Source organism: Phyllopteryx taeniolatus, chromosome 18 (genome assembly GCF_024500385.1).
Source record: "Phyllopteryx taeniolatus isolate TA_2022b chromosome 18, UOR_Ptae_1.2, whole genome shotgun sequence".
Classification (NCBI taxonomy): domain Eukaryota; kingdom Metazoa; phylum Chordata; class Actinopteri; order Syngnathiformes; family Syngnathidae; genus Phyllopteryx; species Phyllopteryx taeniolatus.
Genome location: NC_084519.1, coordinates 7969631 through 7988914, shown reverse-complemented (window position 1 = coordinate 7988914; position 19284 = coordinate 7969631). Strand labels below are relative to the sequence as shown.

At 42.3% G+C, this 19284-nt stretch overlaps 1 protein-coding gene across 2 annotated transcripts in view; it reads left to right on the top strand.

Moving 5' to 3' along the window:
- Positions 1-19284, top strand: part of cd109 (CD109 molecule) — a 23891-nt gene extending 4607 nt beyond the window's left edge. Inside the window, exons 7-34 of one of the 2 annotated variants that reach the window (XM_061753496.1) lie at positions 971-1010; positions 1102-1183; positions 2308-2401; positions 3486-3618; positions 3691-3800; positions 4939-5190; positions 6195-6296; positions 6373-6435; positions 6564-6737; positions 6800-6955; positions 8749-8820; positions 9885-9954; positions 10036-10129; positions 10933-11050; positions 11134-11247; positions 12002-12220; positions 12386-12518; positions 12943-13119; positions 13371-13452; positions 13690-13918; positions 14934-15108; positions 15562-15752; positions 15855-15992; positions 16513-16578; positions 17359-17498; positions 17601-17751; positions 18128-18230; positions 18920-19284. In XM_061753496.1, the coding sequence (XP_061609480.1) occupies positions 971-1010; positions 1102-1183; positions 2308-2401; positions 3486-3618; positions 3691-3800; positions 4939-5190; positions 6195-6296; positions 6373-6435; positions 6564-6737; positions 6800-6955; positions 8749-8820; positions 9885-9954; positions 10036-10129; positions 10933-11050; positions 11134-11247; positions 12002-12220; positions 12386-12518; positions 12943-13119; positions 13371-13452; positions 13690-13918; positions 14934-15108; positions 15562-15752; positions 15855-15992; positions 16513-16578; positions 17359-17498; positions 17601-17751; positions 18128-18230; positions 18920-19113 (3672 nt within the window). In that variant the 3' untranslated portion in view covers positions 19114-19284. Of the gene's footprint in view, positions 1-970; positions 1011-1101; positions 1184-2307; positions 2402-3485; positions 3619-3690; positions 3801-4938; positions 5191-6194; positions 6297-6372; positions 6436-6563; positions 6738-6799; positions 6956-8748; positions 8821-9884; positions 9955-10035; positions 10130-10932; positions 11051-11133; positions 11248-12001; positions 12221-12385; positions 12519-12942; positions 13120-13370; positions 13453-13689; positions 13919-14933; positions 15109-15561; positions 15753-15854; positions 15993-16512; positions 16579-17358; positions 17499-17570; positions 17752-18127; positions 18231-18919 lie in introns of those variants that run through there. The other variant, XM_061753497.1, reaches the window with a different exon arrangement.

Here is a 19284-nt window from a genome sequence, read left to right as displayed (position 1 = left end):
AATGTCTTTTGAAAAATCATTTTATAGTGATTAGGGACTTTTCGATTAATCATTTCAACCTGAGAGTCAACCATATACTTCACAATCTAAAAATCCTTATGTGTTGATTAGGGAGTATTCGATTTTTCCTTTCAGCCCTGGAGTCAGTTATAAAGTCCACGGTCTAAAAATGCTTTTACAGTGATTAGGGAGTATTAGATAAATCGTTTCAGCCCGAGTGTTAAATATACAGTCCACAATCTGAAAATCCCTGTGGAGTCATTAGGGAGTATTCAATTATTCGTTTCAACCCGGGAGTAGTCAACTATAATCTCTCTAAAAATCCTTTTGTAGTGATTAGGGAGTATTCAAATAATCATTTCAGCCCAGGAGTCAACTATGAAGTCCACTATCTAAAAATCCCTTTGCAGTGATTGGGGAGTATTTGATCAATCCTTTCAGCCTGGAAGTCAACTATAAAGTCCACTATCTGAGAATCCCAGTGTAGTGATTAGGGAGTATTTGGTTAATTGTTTCAGCCCTAGAGTCAACTATATAGTCCACAATACAAAAATCTTTATGTAGTGATTAGGAAGTGTTCGATGAATCCTTTTAGCTCGAGAGTCAACTATAAATCAGACGCAGACTGCGTTTGGAATCATTCATCACTCCCTACTCCATAATCACTACAAAGGGGTTTTATACAGTAAAAAAAATGTCACGTGTTGCGACTTTTTCCATTCAGCTTTTTCTTGTCGAACAACTCAGTAAGGTAGTAAAACAGACCAAAATCCTGATGTCCGGGTGTGATGCAGGCCGAGAGACTATTTGCTTACTTGGGGTGTTTTAGCCAAATGCAAGCATGTAGAAATAAGTATTAAGTCGAGATTGATACATTTCTAAAGAGGTGGCCACTCTAATTTCCTCGGTGTCTCTATGCTTAGAGTTGTTGCTGTATCACGCACAACAACATTTTGGCTTTGCTCCACAGGGGGACGCAACTCGCAAACATGTGCATGTGGATCGCTATGGTAAGTGCATACGTGATAAGGCGTGACACGGTAGATGTGGCGAGTGTGGGGATGCGGTGAAGGTGTTTTGAAGCATGTGTTGCTCCTTAAGCCATGCCAAAGTTCCAAGTCACGATGGACCTTCCGGACGTGCTCCATTGGGAAGACACGCTGTGGGGTACCATCACAGCCAGGTTGGAACGTCTTCTGCACTCTTTTCCTTTCCCTTCTCCATCTTTTCCTTGATTTATGTGATTTGTATGAACATGTTTTCCATGTTTTTGTCAAATGAAGGAGACTAAACGATTTCTTTACTCTTGACCTCATTGGTTTTGTTGTGTTTTTTGGGCCAAATGCCAGAAGGAAATGCCAGCTCTTAAATCTTTTGACTCATTCACCGCCGAGTCGCCCATATTTTCAGCTATTTTACAGCATTTTGAATGAGCTTTTAAGACTCACAGAAAATGGTTTTGTGACAAAATAAGCACCAAACCCACCAACAGAAAGAGTAGATTATCTTTTCCATTCTTTAGTAATCAGCATTAGAACATAGGTTGGTTACACCAAAAACGCCTGTTTCTGACCAAAAGTGGAGAAAAGGAGCTTGTTCTGGAAAAAATCATGTCGAGCAGATCAGTGACTTCAAATCTAATATTTTTTGCTTCATGGACACCTCGAACTGTAAAACAACACAAACAATACTGAGAAAGGGCTTTTTTGGGCCAAAATATTCATTTATTTACAGATAAACAACTAAGAATTATGTCATGAGCGACACTGGTTCGAGTTGAACATTAGTGTTTTTTTTACATGGCGTTTGACATTCAATTCATGAACTGTGTCATCTTTTCTCACGATAACCATGACAAACATTTTAGACATATATATTATATATACATCATATATAATATATAGGCGGCATATATATATATATATATATATATATATATATATATATATATATATATATATTTCGACCAATGTAAACATCCACGACAATGAATGAGTCCATCAGGGAAGCCAAGTTGGCAATTTACTGTAAATCAGTGGAAGAGACTTGAATACTTTTTGCGAAGTGTGAGCTTCTGAAGGGATTTTCTGCAATTTGTGTCCCAACAAAAATGGGTGAAAGTTCAGTGGTAACCTTGGCTGAGTTTACTTGTCTTTTTTGTAGCAATGACCATTTTTTTTTACACAGCTCTCCTGTTCTGGGTCACGAAAGTGTTTTTTCTAAAAAACAAAAAAACAAAAAAAACAATCCCTTTTCCTCTCCTGCTCTCATTGATGATGAAATGGCGATGACTTGTGCAACTGGCAGGTACAAGTATGGACAACCTGTGAGAGGACACATCAACATCACTGTGCTGGATCACTATTATGGAATTGAAGAAATCTATGATGAACACAGACAGGTAGTATAGTACAGTACAGCATAGTACTGTTTAATTTAGTATGGCACGGATAGCTGTACTGTATTTAATGGTATATACAGACCCTTTCCAAAAAAAAATTAATATCATGGAAAAGTTGATTTATTTAAAATTGTTTAAATTGTGGGCCCTGAATCTATAATCTATAAAGGTTTTAACTTTTTAAATGGAATTATGGAAATAAATCTACATTTCCATGATATTCGAATTTTTTGAAAAGGGTCTGTAGTAGGAACAGTATGGTACTGTATAATGTGGTGTTGTATGGTATAGTATGGTATTTGGTAAGCTATAGTATAATATGGTGTAGTATGGTATATTATATAATAAGGTACAGTTTGGTATAATGTAATGTTGTATGGTATGGTATATGGCAAGCTATAGTATAGTATGTAGTATGTACAGTATATTATATAGTAAGGTACCAAATGGTAAAATGTGGTGTTGTATTGTATGCTATGTAGTAAGGTATAGTATAGTATGGTGTACTATAGTGTATGTTTAAGTGTGGAATGCTGTGGTATGTTACGGTGCAGTATGGTTTGATATACTGTAGTATGGTGTAGTGCAAATTACTTTAGTTTTGCGTGGTTATGGTACAGTATAGTATGGAATAGTATATTAGCTGTGGGATGGTATGGTATGGCCCATGGTAATGTATAGTATGGTTTTGCATTATATGATGTAATTTGTCTAGTAGTAATAATATAGTACGTTATGGAGTGGTAGAAAGTATGTATAGTTTAACATGGTGTAGCATGGTATGCATTAGTATAGTATAGTTCAGTATTGGATAGCATAAAGTAGATTGTAGTACAGTATATAGCACTGGGTAGTATGGTATAGTATGCAGTATTATGGTATAATGTTGTATAGTAAGGTATATAGCAGAATAATACTATCGCGCTTATAGTAGAGCATGGTAAGGTATAGTATTGTCTATATTAAGGCACAGGTAGAGTATAATATACATTTTAGTAAAGTATAGTATGGTGTAGCAGAGTAAGGTACAGTATAGTATGGGCTGTAAGGTGATGTGGGGTGTCTGTTTTTTTCCCAATTTCAGATTGACGGCAGCGTCGACTTCAATTTCACTCTTCCCGACATCTACGCGAGGAGCGGCAGCGGATCTTCTGCCAGGATGTACGACGAACAACAATTCCTGAAGGTCGTCGCCCATGTGACCGAACGCCAGACAGGTGAGCTGCGTGCGATCCGAAGCGAGCGCTGCGACTTTCGAACCTTCGTCAATCTTCTCGTCTGCTGCTCAGGCGTCACCGTGGACGCAGAGGCCCGCGTGTGTTTGGTCGAGCACATGTACAAAATTGAGTTTACGGACTATCCCAAAATTCTGAAGCCTTCGATGAGCTTCACTGCAACAGTAAGACGAGCGCACTCACATATGCACGCTCTTCAACACACCAACATGGTGCGCCAGAATACAGGATTCACTCGATTGGAGATATATTCACACTAAAGCTAAACATAAAGTGTGTCATATTGTACACACATAACTTCATGAACAAAACACTCAACGTATATAGTGTACCCCCGCTATTCGTGGGGGATAGTGAAAATCTGCTCATAATTTACACCCATTGGCATTTCATCCATTTCCATCCATTTCCACACCGCTTATCCTGGTTAGGGTCACGGGACGCTGGAGCCTATCCCAGCTGACTTCGGGCGAAAGGCGGACTACACCCTGAACTGGTCGCCAGTCAGTCGCAGGGCACATATAGACACGGACAACCATTCGCACTCACATTCACACAGTCACTGAGTGGGAACTGAACCCACGCTGCCGGCACCAAAGTCAGGCGAGTGTACCGCTACACCATCAGTGACTCCCATTGGAATTGTATTTATTTATTTTTTTAAACCCAAACAAATCTTGAATAAGCAGGGATAAACTGCCAGAAAGTGTTGTTTTTTAAAATTAAACGAGTTTATTTCTTTACATTCTCTTTTGTTTGGCATATTGAAAAATTAAGTGATAAAACAAATAAAAACACAAGTAATAAAACAAATAAACACATACAGAAATAATCAAATAAATTAGAAACACAATCAATTAATAATTAAAATAACCCATTAAGCTTATTGAGAAATAAAAAAAAAAAAAACATTAATAAAGCAAGCTGTTAAGCATTTAAATATACAAACAATAAAATAAGCTGTTAAGCATCTTAAGAAATAAAGTGAAAAAAGAATAAACACAAACATACAGTAAATACACAAATAAAAACAATTCAAATAAGCTATTAAGCACATTAAGAAATGAAGCAATAAATACAAAATTAAATAAAACAAGATGTTATGCATATAAATGAAAAACTAAGAACTGCATGATAAAATACACAGTTTTTGTTAAGCATATTAACAAATAAAATAAAATACAAATAAGTAATCTGTGGCGCACTTAAATAAAATAATAAATAAATAATAACAACAAAGTAAGCCAAATCAAATTGCGGCTCAGCCTGTGTCCAGTTTACTGTATTAGTGTTGTTTGTCAGGTTCACGTGTGCAAATCCAACAAGCAGCCATTGTCAGACGAGGACACGAAGAAGACACTCAGAGTGTACGTCGTGCAACAAGTACAAACTCCGCGGGACAAGTGGACGCGCACGACGCACAACGAGTCGGGACCGTGGCATCCCTCTCCCGACGAGATGGCGTCTCAGGACATGGAGTTTCCCATCCCTGCCGATGGAGTGGTGTTCATCCACTTCCTGCTCGTGAACCACACCCGAGTGCTCACCGTTGATGTAAGTGACAAGCGGGAAGTGACCGCTGCTTATATGGCGTAGTATTGTATGGTTCCATGTCATAATTTATGGTACAGTTTGGTTTACCAAATTGCATGGTGTAGTAGTATATGGTCAACGGTCAACGGTATACTGTAGTTTTGTGAAACATGGTCTAGTATGGCATAGTGTTGTTCAGTATGGTATGACATATGTACCTGTAGTAAGGTACAGTGGCACATGGTACATAGTAAAGTACAGTCTACAGTGGGGCGTGTCTATACGGTAAAAAGTCTACACACCCCTGTCATAATGCCGGGTTTAGTGATTTAAAACAATTAGACCAAAATACATAATTTTAAAACATTTAAAAAGAAAAATTCTCTAGCCAGTGGTTCTCAAGTACCATCTCAAAAAATTCCTTGGCTCTCCAAGTACCACCAAAATGATCACCATTAAAATACAGTCACGTAGTAGGCCCAAGTATTCATCAAAAACGAGGCAGGATTTATTCCGGAAAAGTATATTCAATAATATTGTCATTTGTAAGCCATTGTAACGTTATACACGGTTCAGTTTGAACATTAATACTGTGCTTAAATATAGAAAAATAAAAATGTACATTAATAAGGATTCCATTAACATTTATTATTACACATAAAAGTTAAATAAAAACTGTACATAAGTAAATGTTGGAAAACGAACAGTTCTAAAAGATTAAACGCAAATGTATTGTACTTATAAGTTAAATACAACTGAATTGTACTTAACAAATGTAGTATCAGTGATTCTTTCGTGTATCACTAGAGGGAGCCCGCATACCTCGTAGTTCTTGTGCCACACTCAGAAAACCACTGCTGTAGACTGTACAACTCAAATGGGAAGAAAAGATCAAAAGATCTTGTATTACCCTTATATATAGTGTAATCTAGTAAGGTATAGTCGTATAATGTGGTATGTTATAGCAAGATATGGTATGGTCTCTGCTGACAAAGTTGCAAGTGAACATGTTTGCTGATGTTCAGGCCTCAGTGGAAGACTGCTACCAGACGCTCCAGCTCTACTCCACTTACAAGTCTCCCAGTCACTCGTACGTCCAGATCCAAAGCGGCTCGGACGCCGCCGAGGTAAAGCCGACTTATCCAGGTCCAAATGCGACCGGAGTTACAAGTTTGTGTTTGAAGCATCTTGTTCATGGTCCAGGTGGGCTTCCCATTCATGCTGTATGTTGATGCCACTTTTCCCGTGACTGGAATTCACTACGTGGTGAGTTCCTTGTGACCATTCTCCTTCACCGGATGGCCTTCGCTCTATCTCAGGGCCGGACTTTGGACCCCTCTGCTGTATCTCACCAGCATGTACTCAGATTTTGACACGTCATTGTTGTCCTTCAGGTGAAGTCTGGAGGTGTGATTGTTTCTGCCGGTAAAGGTTCTCGTCAGTTAACTTTGGTTCCGGAAGCGTCCTGGACTCCGATGATCTCCGTGGTCGTCTTCCTGGTACGAGAAGACGGAGAGGTGGTCAACGACGTGGTCTGCCTGGCTGTCCATCCCTTCCTCCGCAATCAGGTTGGCCGTCATCGTTGTTGTTTGGCAACGGCGGGAGGATGACTCTGATGATTGATTGACAGGTGTCGGTGAGCTGGAGCGAGCCGGAGAGCAGACCGGGCAGCGAGGTGACGCTCAGAGTGTCCGCGGCCGAAGCAGGCTCTTTGGTGGGGATCCTGGTGCAGGACAAGGTGCGGCGGTGGAACGAGCCACACCTTGACATCACAAAGGAGATGATGGTGAGGCTTTGTCTGTGTCCCTCACTATCCATTATTTAAAGTATTTACAGTCGTGCCCGATATCTTGACTTGGCCATTTTGTAGTGATGTTGGAATGTGAGTAGAGTCGTCTCTCGCCATATTAAGATTACTATGCCTTTAAACGGTTTGGGAAAACCCAGATGATGTCATTTCTTCGGTAGTTCCTGATAGATTTATTGACATTTGAGTTAATTAGAGACACACCAGTATTTGATGTATTTGAACTAGGCACACTTGAAACACACTGCTTCTTTGTGTAACATCATGAGTAAGTCAAAAGAAATCTGTCAAAATATCAGGAAGAAAATAGTGGATTTGCACGAGTCTGGTTCATCCTTGGGTGCAATTTCCAGATGTTTGAAGGTGCCATGTTCATCTGTTCAAACAATTATACATTCACACGTATAAACACAATGGGAATGTCCAGCCATCATAGCGCTGAGGTAACAAGTTCTGTGTCCCAGAGATGAACGTGCTTTGGTCCAAAATGTGCATATCAACCCAAGAACAAAAGCGAAGACCTTGTGAAGATGCTGGCTGAAGCTGGCAAGAGTGTATAATTATCCACAGTGAAACGAGTGCTGGACCGACATGGGCTGAAAGGGCAGTCTGCCAGGAAAAAGCCATTACGCCAAAAGAAAACATCAAAAAGACAGATTAGAGTTTATAAAGGCATACAGGGACAAAAAAAAACATAATTTTTGGAGACGTGCTGTGATTTGACGAAACTAAAATTGAACTGTTTGGCCATAATGAGGTTAGGTTTGGAGGGAAAAAAAGGAAAGCTTGCAAGCATGAGAACACCATCCCAACTTAGAAATTCTGGAGTGGCAGCATCATAATGTGGGGTTGGTCCGTTGCAGGAGAGGAACTGGCGCACTTCTCAAAATAGATGGCATCGTTAAGAAAGAACATTGTGTGGAAATACTGAAGCAACATCTCAAGACATCAGCCAAGTTAAAGCTTAGGCGTAAATGGGTCTTCCAAATGGACAATGACCCAAACCATACTGCCAAACTGGTTACAAAGTGGCTTAAGGATAACAAAGTCAATGTTTTGGATTGGCCATTACAAAGGCCTGATCTCAATCCTTTTGAAAATTTAGGGGCAGACCTTAAAAGGCATGTGCGAGCAAGGCGGCCTACAAACTTGGCTCAGTTACACCAGTTCCGACAGAAGGAATGGGCCAAAATTCCTGACAACTATTGTGAGAAGCTTGTGGAAAGTGTTGTCAATTGTACCAAATATTAATGAAATGGATGTAAACTTTGACTTTGAAGAAAGTAGTGAAAAATTGTCTTAAAAGAATCCTTCTCTTTTTACAGTAGTCTTGCTTTTAGTAAGTAGAAATGATAGGAATCCTAACTGACCTAAACCAGGAAAATTTTAGTCTAGTTTTATGTCAGACTGTGAGAAAAAAAAGTATTTTTATATATTGTATGCAAATATCTGGTTTCAACTGTATATGTTGTGACTGTGCAAGATTGGGTGACCTGACTTATGACTTGTTTAAATAATGACTTGACTTACATTAGTTTTTCTGCAATACTATAACTTACCTGAAACTTTAACTTGAATACGCGGGACTACATTACGACACATTTATGTGCAACTTACTATACCACCTCTTGTTTCCTGCACAATATAAATGTGATGTTTAGATGACCAGAGATGCGCCGTGAAAGTTGATCCGCCGCCACGCCCGCGTCAACAAAACGTGATGTGTTGCTCTTTTGTCAACGTCGTCTCTCTTTTTTTTTTTTCTTTGTCAGGCGCTGCGAGGGAAAGACAAGCACCAATATCCCGAGCACAGGGGAATGGGAGATCCGCTCTCAGTCTTCACGGTCCCCACACACACTTTTGTTGTTGTTTGCGTCCCTCCCTGCATTCTTCTCTTTTAAACACATAAGTGTCGGGATACCTCCACGAAGGCAAAAGCAAACAATTGTTTTGAGAAGATCATCCACAGCGTCTCATCCAAATGTGTTCCACTACTTTTGTCCATATTACGTATTTCAGTCCTCTTATCTACAGCAGCGTTGCACTTGGACAAAATATTAAGTATGGCAGCTAATGAGAATGATGAAATAAGAGCATAAAGAATACAAATAGTTAGGTTAATGTCTTACTTAAAAACGTAATAAAAACCTAAAACTTATAAAAGTATTTTTTTATAATATAGAATAATCAGTCTCAGTTTTCATTTGTATTATTTATAATGAATTTAACCATAGTTATTTAACCTATTATTTAATAAAATAAATAAAGCATGTTGAATGTATAATATAAAAATGATTATTTTACTTTTTCATTTATTATTTACAAAAATCCTTTAAGAAATTATTGAATAAACATTTTAAAGAATGTAAATGTAAAATTGTTACTTCTAAAATAGGAATTCATTTTCATTTGAATGTTATTAACAATGAATTCACTTATAATACATTTACAAATTATGTAATCAAATTAATAAAATGGAAAGGATTAGGCAAATTGTTTAATTTTACTAATATTTTCATTGTATTATTTAAAATAAATTAATAAATTATTAAATAGACTTGTATTCATATTTAAAATTGTTACTTCAAAAAAATTCATTCTTATTTTAATTTTATTCATTGTAATTATTTTGATATAAAATGTAAAATAGTTGCCTCTAAAAGTAACTTAGTAATCTTATTTACAAAACGTAAATTTACATTCAAATTGTTTTATTTTAGTACTATCAGTTAAGCAGTTATTAATTAGATAAATGAATTTAAATGAAAAATGAAAAAATACAATTGAATTCAGCTTTTTGTTTTTTTAGAAAGGTGCTGTAAATATTACAGACCTCTAGATGAAGATCGATTATGAATGTGTGTGCGTGCGTGCTTGTGCTGAGAAATCAAACGTTGTGTCGTTGCAGTCGTGTCAACTCATTGTTTTGACTGACGCGTCGCTCCATGCGACCGATCCCTGGGTGGCAGCAAAACAAGGTCAAGTTGAAAGGGATCGTCGGGCAGAAGGTTTAGACACGCTGATGCTGATGTTGACGCTGATGTTGGTCCTTTCGACAGAGGAGGACTCCTTCCTGTCCCAGGATGAGGAGCACAGGTGGGAGTCAGTGGATTGTCCTACGGAGACGTGGATATGGACGGAAACGTTCACAGAGTGAGCAACCTCCAATACATATGAGACACTCCATCTTCTCATTGGGCCTATTGGCCCCATCACTTGGTAGTCACTAGTATAGTAAAGTATCGTATCCACTGTACAATCCAGTATAAAGTGGCGCAATGGCTTGGCATTCACAAAATTGCATCATTCTAATCCTATCCTGTGTTATTTGCCTTCTCGCTATTTCTGTGCTTATGTGAAAGCAATGACATTGTTGCTTTTGCGCCATCCGGTGGCATCTTGGTGTCAAGGAAGTATGTTGAAGTGAGTTGAGGAGCCTCATTTTGGCAAAAGTAGTCTTTTGCTGCCATCGAGTGTCATCAATATGCAATTACACTACAGCATACAGTGGACCCCCGCTATTTGTGGAGGATAGGGACTGAGACTGACCACGAATAACAAAAATACACACATAATTGAGGCTCATTATAATTTCCATTAATTAATTAACAAGAAAACTCATATAAGCAGCAGATGAGGAAAAAATACTGCAAATAAGTGGGTGTTTCTGTGAATAGTGGGTGATTCCCCCCCCCAAAAAATAAGCAAATAGGTGAATCCGTGAATGCCGAACTGCAAATGTGCCGGTGTCTACTGTAAACCTTTTTAGGGGGTGTCAATAACTTTTGTGCCAGGACTCAGTCCCTATCACTCACCAATAGCCGGGGTTCACTGTACTACTGTAGTGTAGTAAGGTACAGTATGGTATGAATGAGTGAGACAGCTCCCACGCATACTACAATTGGCCACAATATTAGGAACACCTGATGGACATGAACTGCATGTTGTTGTCTCAGTGATTCAAGGTCAGCGGAGTTGAGGGTGACGGTCCCAGACAGCATCACCACCTGGACGGCCACCGCCTTTGTCATGTCCAACACGCTTGGCCTCGGCGTTGTCCGGAAGCCCGCCCAGGTATGATACGATGGTACCCGGGGCGACGTGTTCTTCTCTTAAGACATCTCGGGTCCGACGTGAAGTCTCGTGAACTCCCGCAGCTCAGTGTCTCCAAGGAGCTCCTCCTGTCCGTCCACCTGCCACCGGTCGTCACTCGTGGCGAGGAGATCGTGCTGGAGGTCCTCCTCTTCAACAACCGCTATGACGACCTGCAGGTCAGGACTTGCAACTCCCAATTCTCGCTACACTTGGCTACATGCGCCGACATGGGCAGCGGCGACACATAAGGCAACATATGTGGCAACATTACAACAGGGTGGCAATGTCACATGGAAACAGGCTGGTAATGACACGTTGCACACGGGTGGGCGAATCATCACATCTGGAGACAGGTGGCTTGGGCAAATGGCAACGTAGGTGGCAGCAACCTCAGCAGCAGCAACACTTGGCTAAACATGCCAACATACTGTAGATGGCAAAGTCACAGGGCTACATAGGCGACATTTAACATCAGATGGCAGCAGTAATGCATGGCAACACAGGTCCCAGGTCCCGCAAATGGTGACATAGATGAAAGCAACACTTGGCCACATGTGGTGGCAATACACGTGGCAACAGTGCTTGGCAGATGGGATGAAAATCACATATGGAAACACAGGTAAGGCTGCACATATAGCGACATCGGTGGCGACAGACGCAACATATACCATCAGAAGCGTTGGCAATGACGCGTGGCAACACAGGTGGTAGCAGCAACACTCGATACCGCTCAGTATATCACAATAGCACATTGCTGCGGTGGTGACATAGGCAGTGGCAATGACGCTTGACAACAGGGCAGTAGGGCACCATAGGTGACATTGACAAAAGTCTACATAGTTGGCTGCAACTTCATGTGGCGACGTAGTTGATGGCGCAGGTGTCAATGGGTTTTGAATAAAAGTATCCGTGTTGCGTGTTTCTCCTCAGGTGATGGTGCTCGTCGTTCAGAACGACACCTTCGAGTTCATCTTACCGGACATTTCGCAGCTGGCGGCGCCCAGTGCGCGGCGGGTGTCGCTGGGCGGAAAGAGCGCCGCCTCTGTCCTGTTTCCCATCAGGCCGCTGGTCCTTGGCGACGTCAGCGTGACGGTGATGAGCAAGTCCTACGTGGGCGTGGACGTCACCCGAGGGAGCTTCCTTGTCAAGGTGCTACGGACCGTCGCTCAGCAAACATCTTTTTTCTTTGGCGTAGCTTAGAATCGAGAGGCTTGAGGTGCCGCCAGAGACATTTTCCTTATGGTTGTGTGTGTGCACGTGTGTGATAATGTGTTTATTTATGTGTTTGTCTAATTGTGTGTGTGTGTTTTCCAGGCTGAAGGGTTGGAGCAGTCGTTCTCCACATCGCTGCTGCTGGACGTTTCGTTTCGCCTCTCTAACGTGATGACGTTCATGTTCCCTGACGGTGTGGTGGCGGGAAGCAGGAGTGCCTGGGTGACGCTGGTCGGTACGCGAACGTGCGCTGCACACACTCCAATCTGTAGATGGCAGCGCTGTGGAGTCAAATGATGATAGTGTTGTTGACGTTTTTGCTGACTTTTTGTTCATGTTTTTATTGACAACTTACTCAGTTGACATGTTAACATTTTTGTTTTTTACTTTTTTAAAACATTTTCGGTGACACATGACATTTTGTCACCGCTTTTGTTGACATTTCTTATGCTTTTTTTGGGACGTTTTTGTTCATATTTTTCGTCGAAGTTTTGTTTACACTTTAGTGGACATTTTTGTTTAAGTTTTAACCTTTTCTTGATGCTTTGTTTGACGTTTTTGTTAACATTTTGGTCAATGTTTTTGTTGATATTTTGTGAAAGTTTTTATGAATTTTCGTTGATGTTCTTATTGATGTTCTGTTCTCCACGGCGACACAGGTGACATCCTGGGGCCATCTATCCAGGGCCTGGGCTCTCTGATCCAGATGCCGTTCGGCTGCGGCGAGCAGAACATGATCCACTTTGCTCCAAACATCTATGTGTTGCTCTACCTGAACGCCACCGGGCAGGACCACCAGGAGGTCCGAGACATGGCCGTGACCTACATGGTGTCAGGTGGCGTCCGCTCATCATGTCAATCAAAATCACACATGTTCATCTGTCCATCCATCCATTTTCTATATAGCGCTTAGAGGTGGGGTACACCCTGGACTGGTCGCCAGCCAATCACAGGGCACATACTGTATAGATAAACACCTAAGGACAATTTAGTCACGTCACAGACGTCTTCGGTAAAAAAAATACAATTAAGTGGGGCTTGGTTTCAAGCTTTGTGGAACACCTTTTGACGGCGTATGCGTCGGCAGGTTACGAGCGAGAGTTGTCCTACCAGCGAGCAGACGGATCCTTCAGTGCCTTTGGAGAGAGGGACCATTCTGGAAGCACTTGGTGAGTTCAACAGATACAATTCTAGAGCTCAGAGAATGTTTTAATGCTCAGAGAACTTTCTAATGCATAGAGAAAATTCTAGAGGTCAGAGTACTTTCTAGGGCTCAGAGGACGTTCCTCAGAGTACATTCTGGTGCTCAGAGAACATTCTCGAACTTAGATAGCTTTATAGTACTCAGAGACCGATCAACACATTCCAGTGTGGACGTGACGCTGACGAACGGTCGCTTTGCTCAGGCTGACCGCCTTCGTGCTGAGATGTTTCCTCCAGGCGCGACCGTTCATAAGCATCGACGAGCACGTTGTGAGGGGGGCGGCGTCCTGGCTGCGCGGCCGGCAGGGGGCTGACGGCGTCTACGAGGAGCCGGGACGCGTCATCCACACGGAACTCCAAGGAGGTCTGGACGGGCCCGTGTCTCTGACGGCGTACGTCCTCATCGCGCTGCTGGAGGATCCCAACATCAGGGTAAGACGGGCCGCCTCATATGGGCAACGCGTCTCCAAATGCAGGGGTTCTCAGACTTTCGGGCTTCAGGGAAATGCATGCAGTCAACTTCACACTTAACCAAATTCAGTTGAATTAAATTCACTATTTATATGGCATGCACCGATAAGTACTTGCGCTTGAATACTCTCCGATCCCAAGAACCAATACGTGATAATGTCATTCTGTTGACCAATTTTATTTTACTGAAATATTGTTCAAAACTTTCTTGAATATGACATAAGATTCACTCAAATCACTGTTGCTCATTTTGTCTCCAACAGAGGTCACACAGGAGTTCCATGTTACTGTATTTCTGTGAAAAGAAGCACCTGCTGTAAACATATTTGGAGAAACTGCATATTTCAAAATATCAGTGAACAGCTTCCGTTTAAAAGAAGTTGGTTTGGTGCAACCTTTTTATGGTTTTTTTTTCATGCAATACCACAACTGGTATGTATTCTTATTGAGGCTGTCATTATCAAATATTTTTCAAATCAATTATTCTATCGATTACTCCATCAATGAAACGAATATTCGGAGAAAACATGATTTCACATTTAAGTTTATTGCAAAATATTTTTTTTCCTGATTACTGTTTATTAACCGTATTGTTGTTGATTGGGTTTTGCTTGATGATGAAACAAAACCACATAAACAACAATTAAGCAATATCACGATGTTTTTCAAAGTTTTGGAAAGTGAGAGCCACTACTAAGCTCTACTTTTTATTTATATATTTACAAGGCAGGGGGATAACTGCACCCTCTTTCCGAATAGTTCCCACTTAGTTTGTAGGTGTAGTGAGTGAGTTGTTTTCCTGGTGCTATGTAGGTATGAACTTGTAAGAACAAAAAAAATGAGAGTATAGAACCTTAACACTATTGCAAGGTACTTTGCGGACACGAAGTCACGGGTCACGGGCCCCAGTTTGAGAACCACCCCCGAATGCACCAGGCCTAGAAGTCATGTGATTGCCCCGCTCTCTGTCTGTCAGACTCAGTACGCCAGCCAGGTGGCGGCGGCGCTGATGTTCCTGGAGACGCGACTCGTTACGGGCCACGTACACACAAACTACAGCCTCAGCTTAGTCTCATACGTGCTGGCCATTGACGGCAGCCCCAACGCCCACACCGCGCTCGACCAGCTGATTGGACGAGCTGACATGATGGGTAAGTGCTTCCGTAGACAAACTGTCTGTTTCAAACCCCAATTCCATTGATAAAGAACGCACAACTTTAGTATTGTTATATTGTCTGGCTACATGTGTTCCTTCAGCGTTATAACATCGCAACTTTTGATGTTATTCGTTCACCTGTCTATGGCATTTTTACATTGTGCTTGTTGTGAAGTGAGCCGAGTTGAGTTCGCTGCCCCGTTTTTGCTCACACGTCAAAAACAAAAACATCAGCTGAACGCCGGCACTTATATCTCAAAGCACCACCGTACGTAACTTTGTAAATATTTACTCATATGAAAACTTCTTCTCATATGATCTCATCTGCTCGACTCATCTTGACCTCATCATCACATTTTCTCATCATTTCATTTTATTTCATAGTCTCGTCACCATGTTCAGTCTTAAAGTTTTTTTGGCCGATGTTTTTTTTTTTGCGTGCAAGCAGACGGCGTCCCCACGTGGACGTCGCCCGCCGCCGGTCTGGCGTCGTCATGGCAACCCAGCTCGGCCGACATCGAGACGGCGTCCTACGCTCTGCTGAGCTTGCACAAGCTGGGCCGCCTGGCCGAGGGCGTCGGCCTGGCGAAGTGGCTCGGACGCCAGCGCAACCCCGCGGGAGGATTCGGGAGCACTCAGGTGAGCCGAGGCCCGATCGGAGCGCTTGAATTTTCAACATTTTGCTCTGCCAAAGCACTTTGCAAACACGTGTTCTGAAAATTCATAATTGTGGTATGACAGGACACAGTGGTGGCACTGCAGGCCTTGTCCACGGTTGCCGTGTTGTTTCACCATCACGACGTCAACCTGAGTGTCAGCGTGAACGACAGCGTCTTCCACGTCAACGCCTACAACCGGCGCCTCCTACAGACGCAGCGGGTACGCCGGAAAACAAGCGCGACCGCGCTTTGGTGTGAAAGGTTCATTTTCTGTCATGTTGGGGTGCACTGCGGTCGAGTGCAGAGAACGTTCAGTCACTTTTGACCCAACCTATGTGCTTCTGAGCCGCAAATATTTTTGCCCAGGTCAGCTTTCCTCACGTGGACAATTCTTACATGAGAAACGAGTGCGAGAGAGCTGGCAGCAGACATGAGCACCAGCAGAGCCATGCAGTTCGAACGCTCATTTTATGATAATAAATCGCTGCACGTACCTCGGGACGAAAGTTTCCAACATGTCGATGAATGATTAATTTTGAAATGTAGATATGGGCAATATCCCTGTGAAATGACAAAATAAAACTAGCTTTTTGACAAAAAAATAAAAAATTAAAAAGTCCACGACCAAAAGCAGACAACAAAACAGAAATCATCAATTCTAATCTCAAATTCAAATCATACTAAATCCTGAATACGGACAAAAGCTCAGATCGTGAGAATTTTCTCTGGCGGTGTCTCAGGTGGAGCTGAAGGACCAAATCTACCTGCAGGTGGCGGCGGAGGGTCAAGGCCTCGCTCTTCTTCAGGTACCCAGAAGACCACCTCCTGTTTGATGAAAGCTGACGAGGGAGTAGTATTTGATAGATGTTATGAAGATGTGGACAGCACCATTAGGATTGCGTGTTTGTGTGTGTGTCAATGCCAATATTCAAAACAAGATTTACTCTTAGTGTTTTAGTATTAGTATTTTTTTTCCCCACAGCGTTTACGCCACAGAAATAATTGAAATTCACATTTTTTTTCTTTACAAATATTGTGAAAATAAGTGTGTCCTAAACAGGCATTTTTTATACAGTGGATTCCATTTTTAGGTGCCTAAAAAGTCCGCTACAGCGATTCGCGAGTAGGGAACGAGTGAATGATTCCGAATATATGCCCGTGAATATTCTCATTCATTCACGTCATTGTATTCTCAGTAGAGTCCGACCGATAAATCTGATGATAGCGTATCACTGATAAATCCACATTGGTCGATAAGTAACCGATGTATAAACTGAGAGAAACGGCCAGAGAAACTTTTTTTTTTTTCTTCCTCTATGTAGAGTCCTGGCGGAAACACACTTTAGGGCACGTCAATGAGAGGGTTCTAGTTTTGGAGAGCGTATTACCATATTTGAATAACTTGACTTTTTCACCGGCTTTTGTCGTGCTTCAGGAATGACAAGAGTCGCTAAATGATGACCGAACAGCTAATTTGGCAACACATTATTCAAATCAATTAATCCCACCTCCCTACCATACCGTGGCTTAAACTCCAAAAATAAGTCAAATCAGTTCCTGAGGTGTCGTCTTCTTCTTCTCTTGAGCTGAACGTGATGTACAACGTGAGGACGGATGAGCCGAGTCGCCGTCGACGAGACGCCGACTCCCACGAAGCGTTCGACGTGCACGTGCGACTCTTTGACGAGGGCCAGGACTCACGTGCGCATCTGGACGTGTGCTGCAAGTATGTCACGTGCACGCTCACGACACCCGCAGCAGCTACTCATTTCGAACGCAAACCAATGTTTCGCTGAAGTAAACGTAGACTTGTGACGTAACCGCTCAGTCTGACGAGGGGCCCGAACGCGACGGGCATGGCCCTGGCGGAGGTCGGGCTGCTGAGCGGCTTCAGCCTGCGGCCCGACGCCGTCCGGCTCGACGACGTCGTTAAGAAGGTGGAGGCGCAGCCGGGGAAAGTCGTCGTCTACCTCGACTCGGTGAGGTTCCAGAAACATGCGTGTGCGACACTGTGCTGATCCACGCTGTCTGTGTGTGTGTGTGTCTGTGTCCATGTCCGTGTGTCCATGTCCGTGCGTCCATCTGTTTGTGTGCGTGTGTTTTGTGTGTGTGTATCTATGGCCGTGTGTTTGTGTGTGTGTCTGTCCGTCTGACTGTTTGTGTAAGTGCATGTTTGTAATTATTTGTCCGTCTATGTGTGCCTGCTTGTGTGTATCTGTCTGTGCTTGTTTGTTTGGATATGTGTGTCTTTTTGTCTATGCATGTGTGTGTTTTTGTGTTTGTGAACGTGTGTGTGTCTCTCTAAGTCTGTCTGAATGTGTGTGTCTGCACGTGCACGTGTGCACGTGTGTGTAGATTACAACGGAAGCGGTTTGTGTGCGACTTCCTCTGCTGGTGGAGTTCAAGGTCGGCAAAGTCCGGGAAGCCGTCGTGCTCGTCTACGACTACTACGAGCCACGTGAGTCACAGCGCAATGTTCACCACTTCCTGTTTCATTACATATTTAATGTTTCATCTCAGGTGAGACAATGTTAATTCACATGCATGCGTCCACAGAGACACGCTCTCGGGACTCAGTCGCTCACTCCCTAATTGCGATAAATAACTCTTATGACCTTGCAAACTTCTTTGGATGTCTACTTGCACTTGCACTGCGCTTCGACAGATGTTTAAAATGTACATAGCCCCTCCCACCATACTGCAGTACTACCCTCGTCCTACTCTGTCCCTGTCCTGTCCTATATTGTCCTATCCTTCCCTCACATGGTGTCCCGTAGAAAACCCGAACCCAATTAACATTGTAGTATACATATAATGCTTTGTTTTGTTTCAGCTATATCCTGTCTTTTTTTGTTTATTTTTCTCTCCTGTCCTTTTTTCTTTTCTCTCACTCCCCTTTAAAAACTCATTCTGTCTGACTGAAATTGTCAATACATCCCCATCATAATAGAAATAACTTCAGTGGCAGTGTAAAAAAAAAAAAAAAAAAAACTCCACTATTACACAGTAAAACTGTTCTGGCATAAAAAGTAAAGAGCTTCTCCATTTTGCATGAGTTAGCAGCCGACAGGTTCATAAAATTTTTTTTTCATCACTCACTTCCTGTTTAACGACTACTTCCTGTTTCACCACGTTCACGTCCGTCAGGCCGTCGTAGCGTGCGGACGTACGGTCCCGGATGGCGCGGCGACGTGGACTCGTGCTTGTTTTGCGGCGACGGTTGTCGTCAGTGCACGAGCGACAATGATTGGATAGAAGCCAGCTCCGCCTTCAGCTTCAGGCTCCGCCCCCTGCACGCTCTTGCTCTCCTCGTCTTCATGACGACGATGCACCAACTGTGATGACATCATCGTCATCATCTGGTCAACATTTAGTGTCTTTCAATCATTTAATCAATAAAGTAATAAATCATTTGTGGCAAAACATAAACAGCACAAAAAGTAAGGACATTTGTGTTGGATAGCTTATTTGTTTGTTGTAACAGTTCTTCTTGGCAATAAATATTTTTGTGT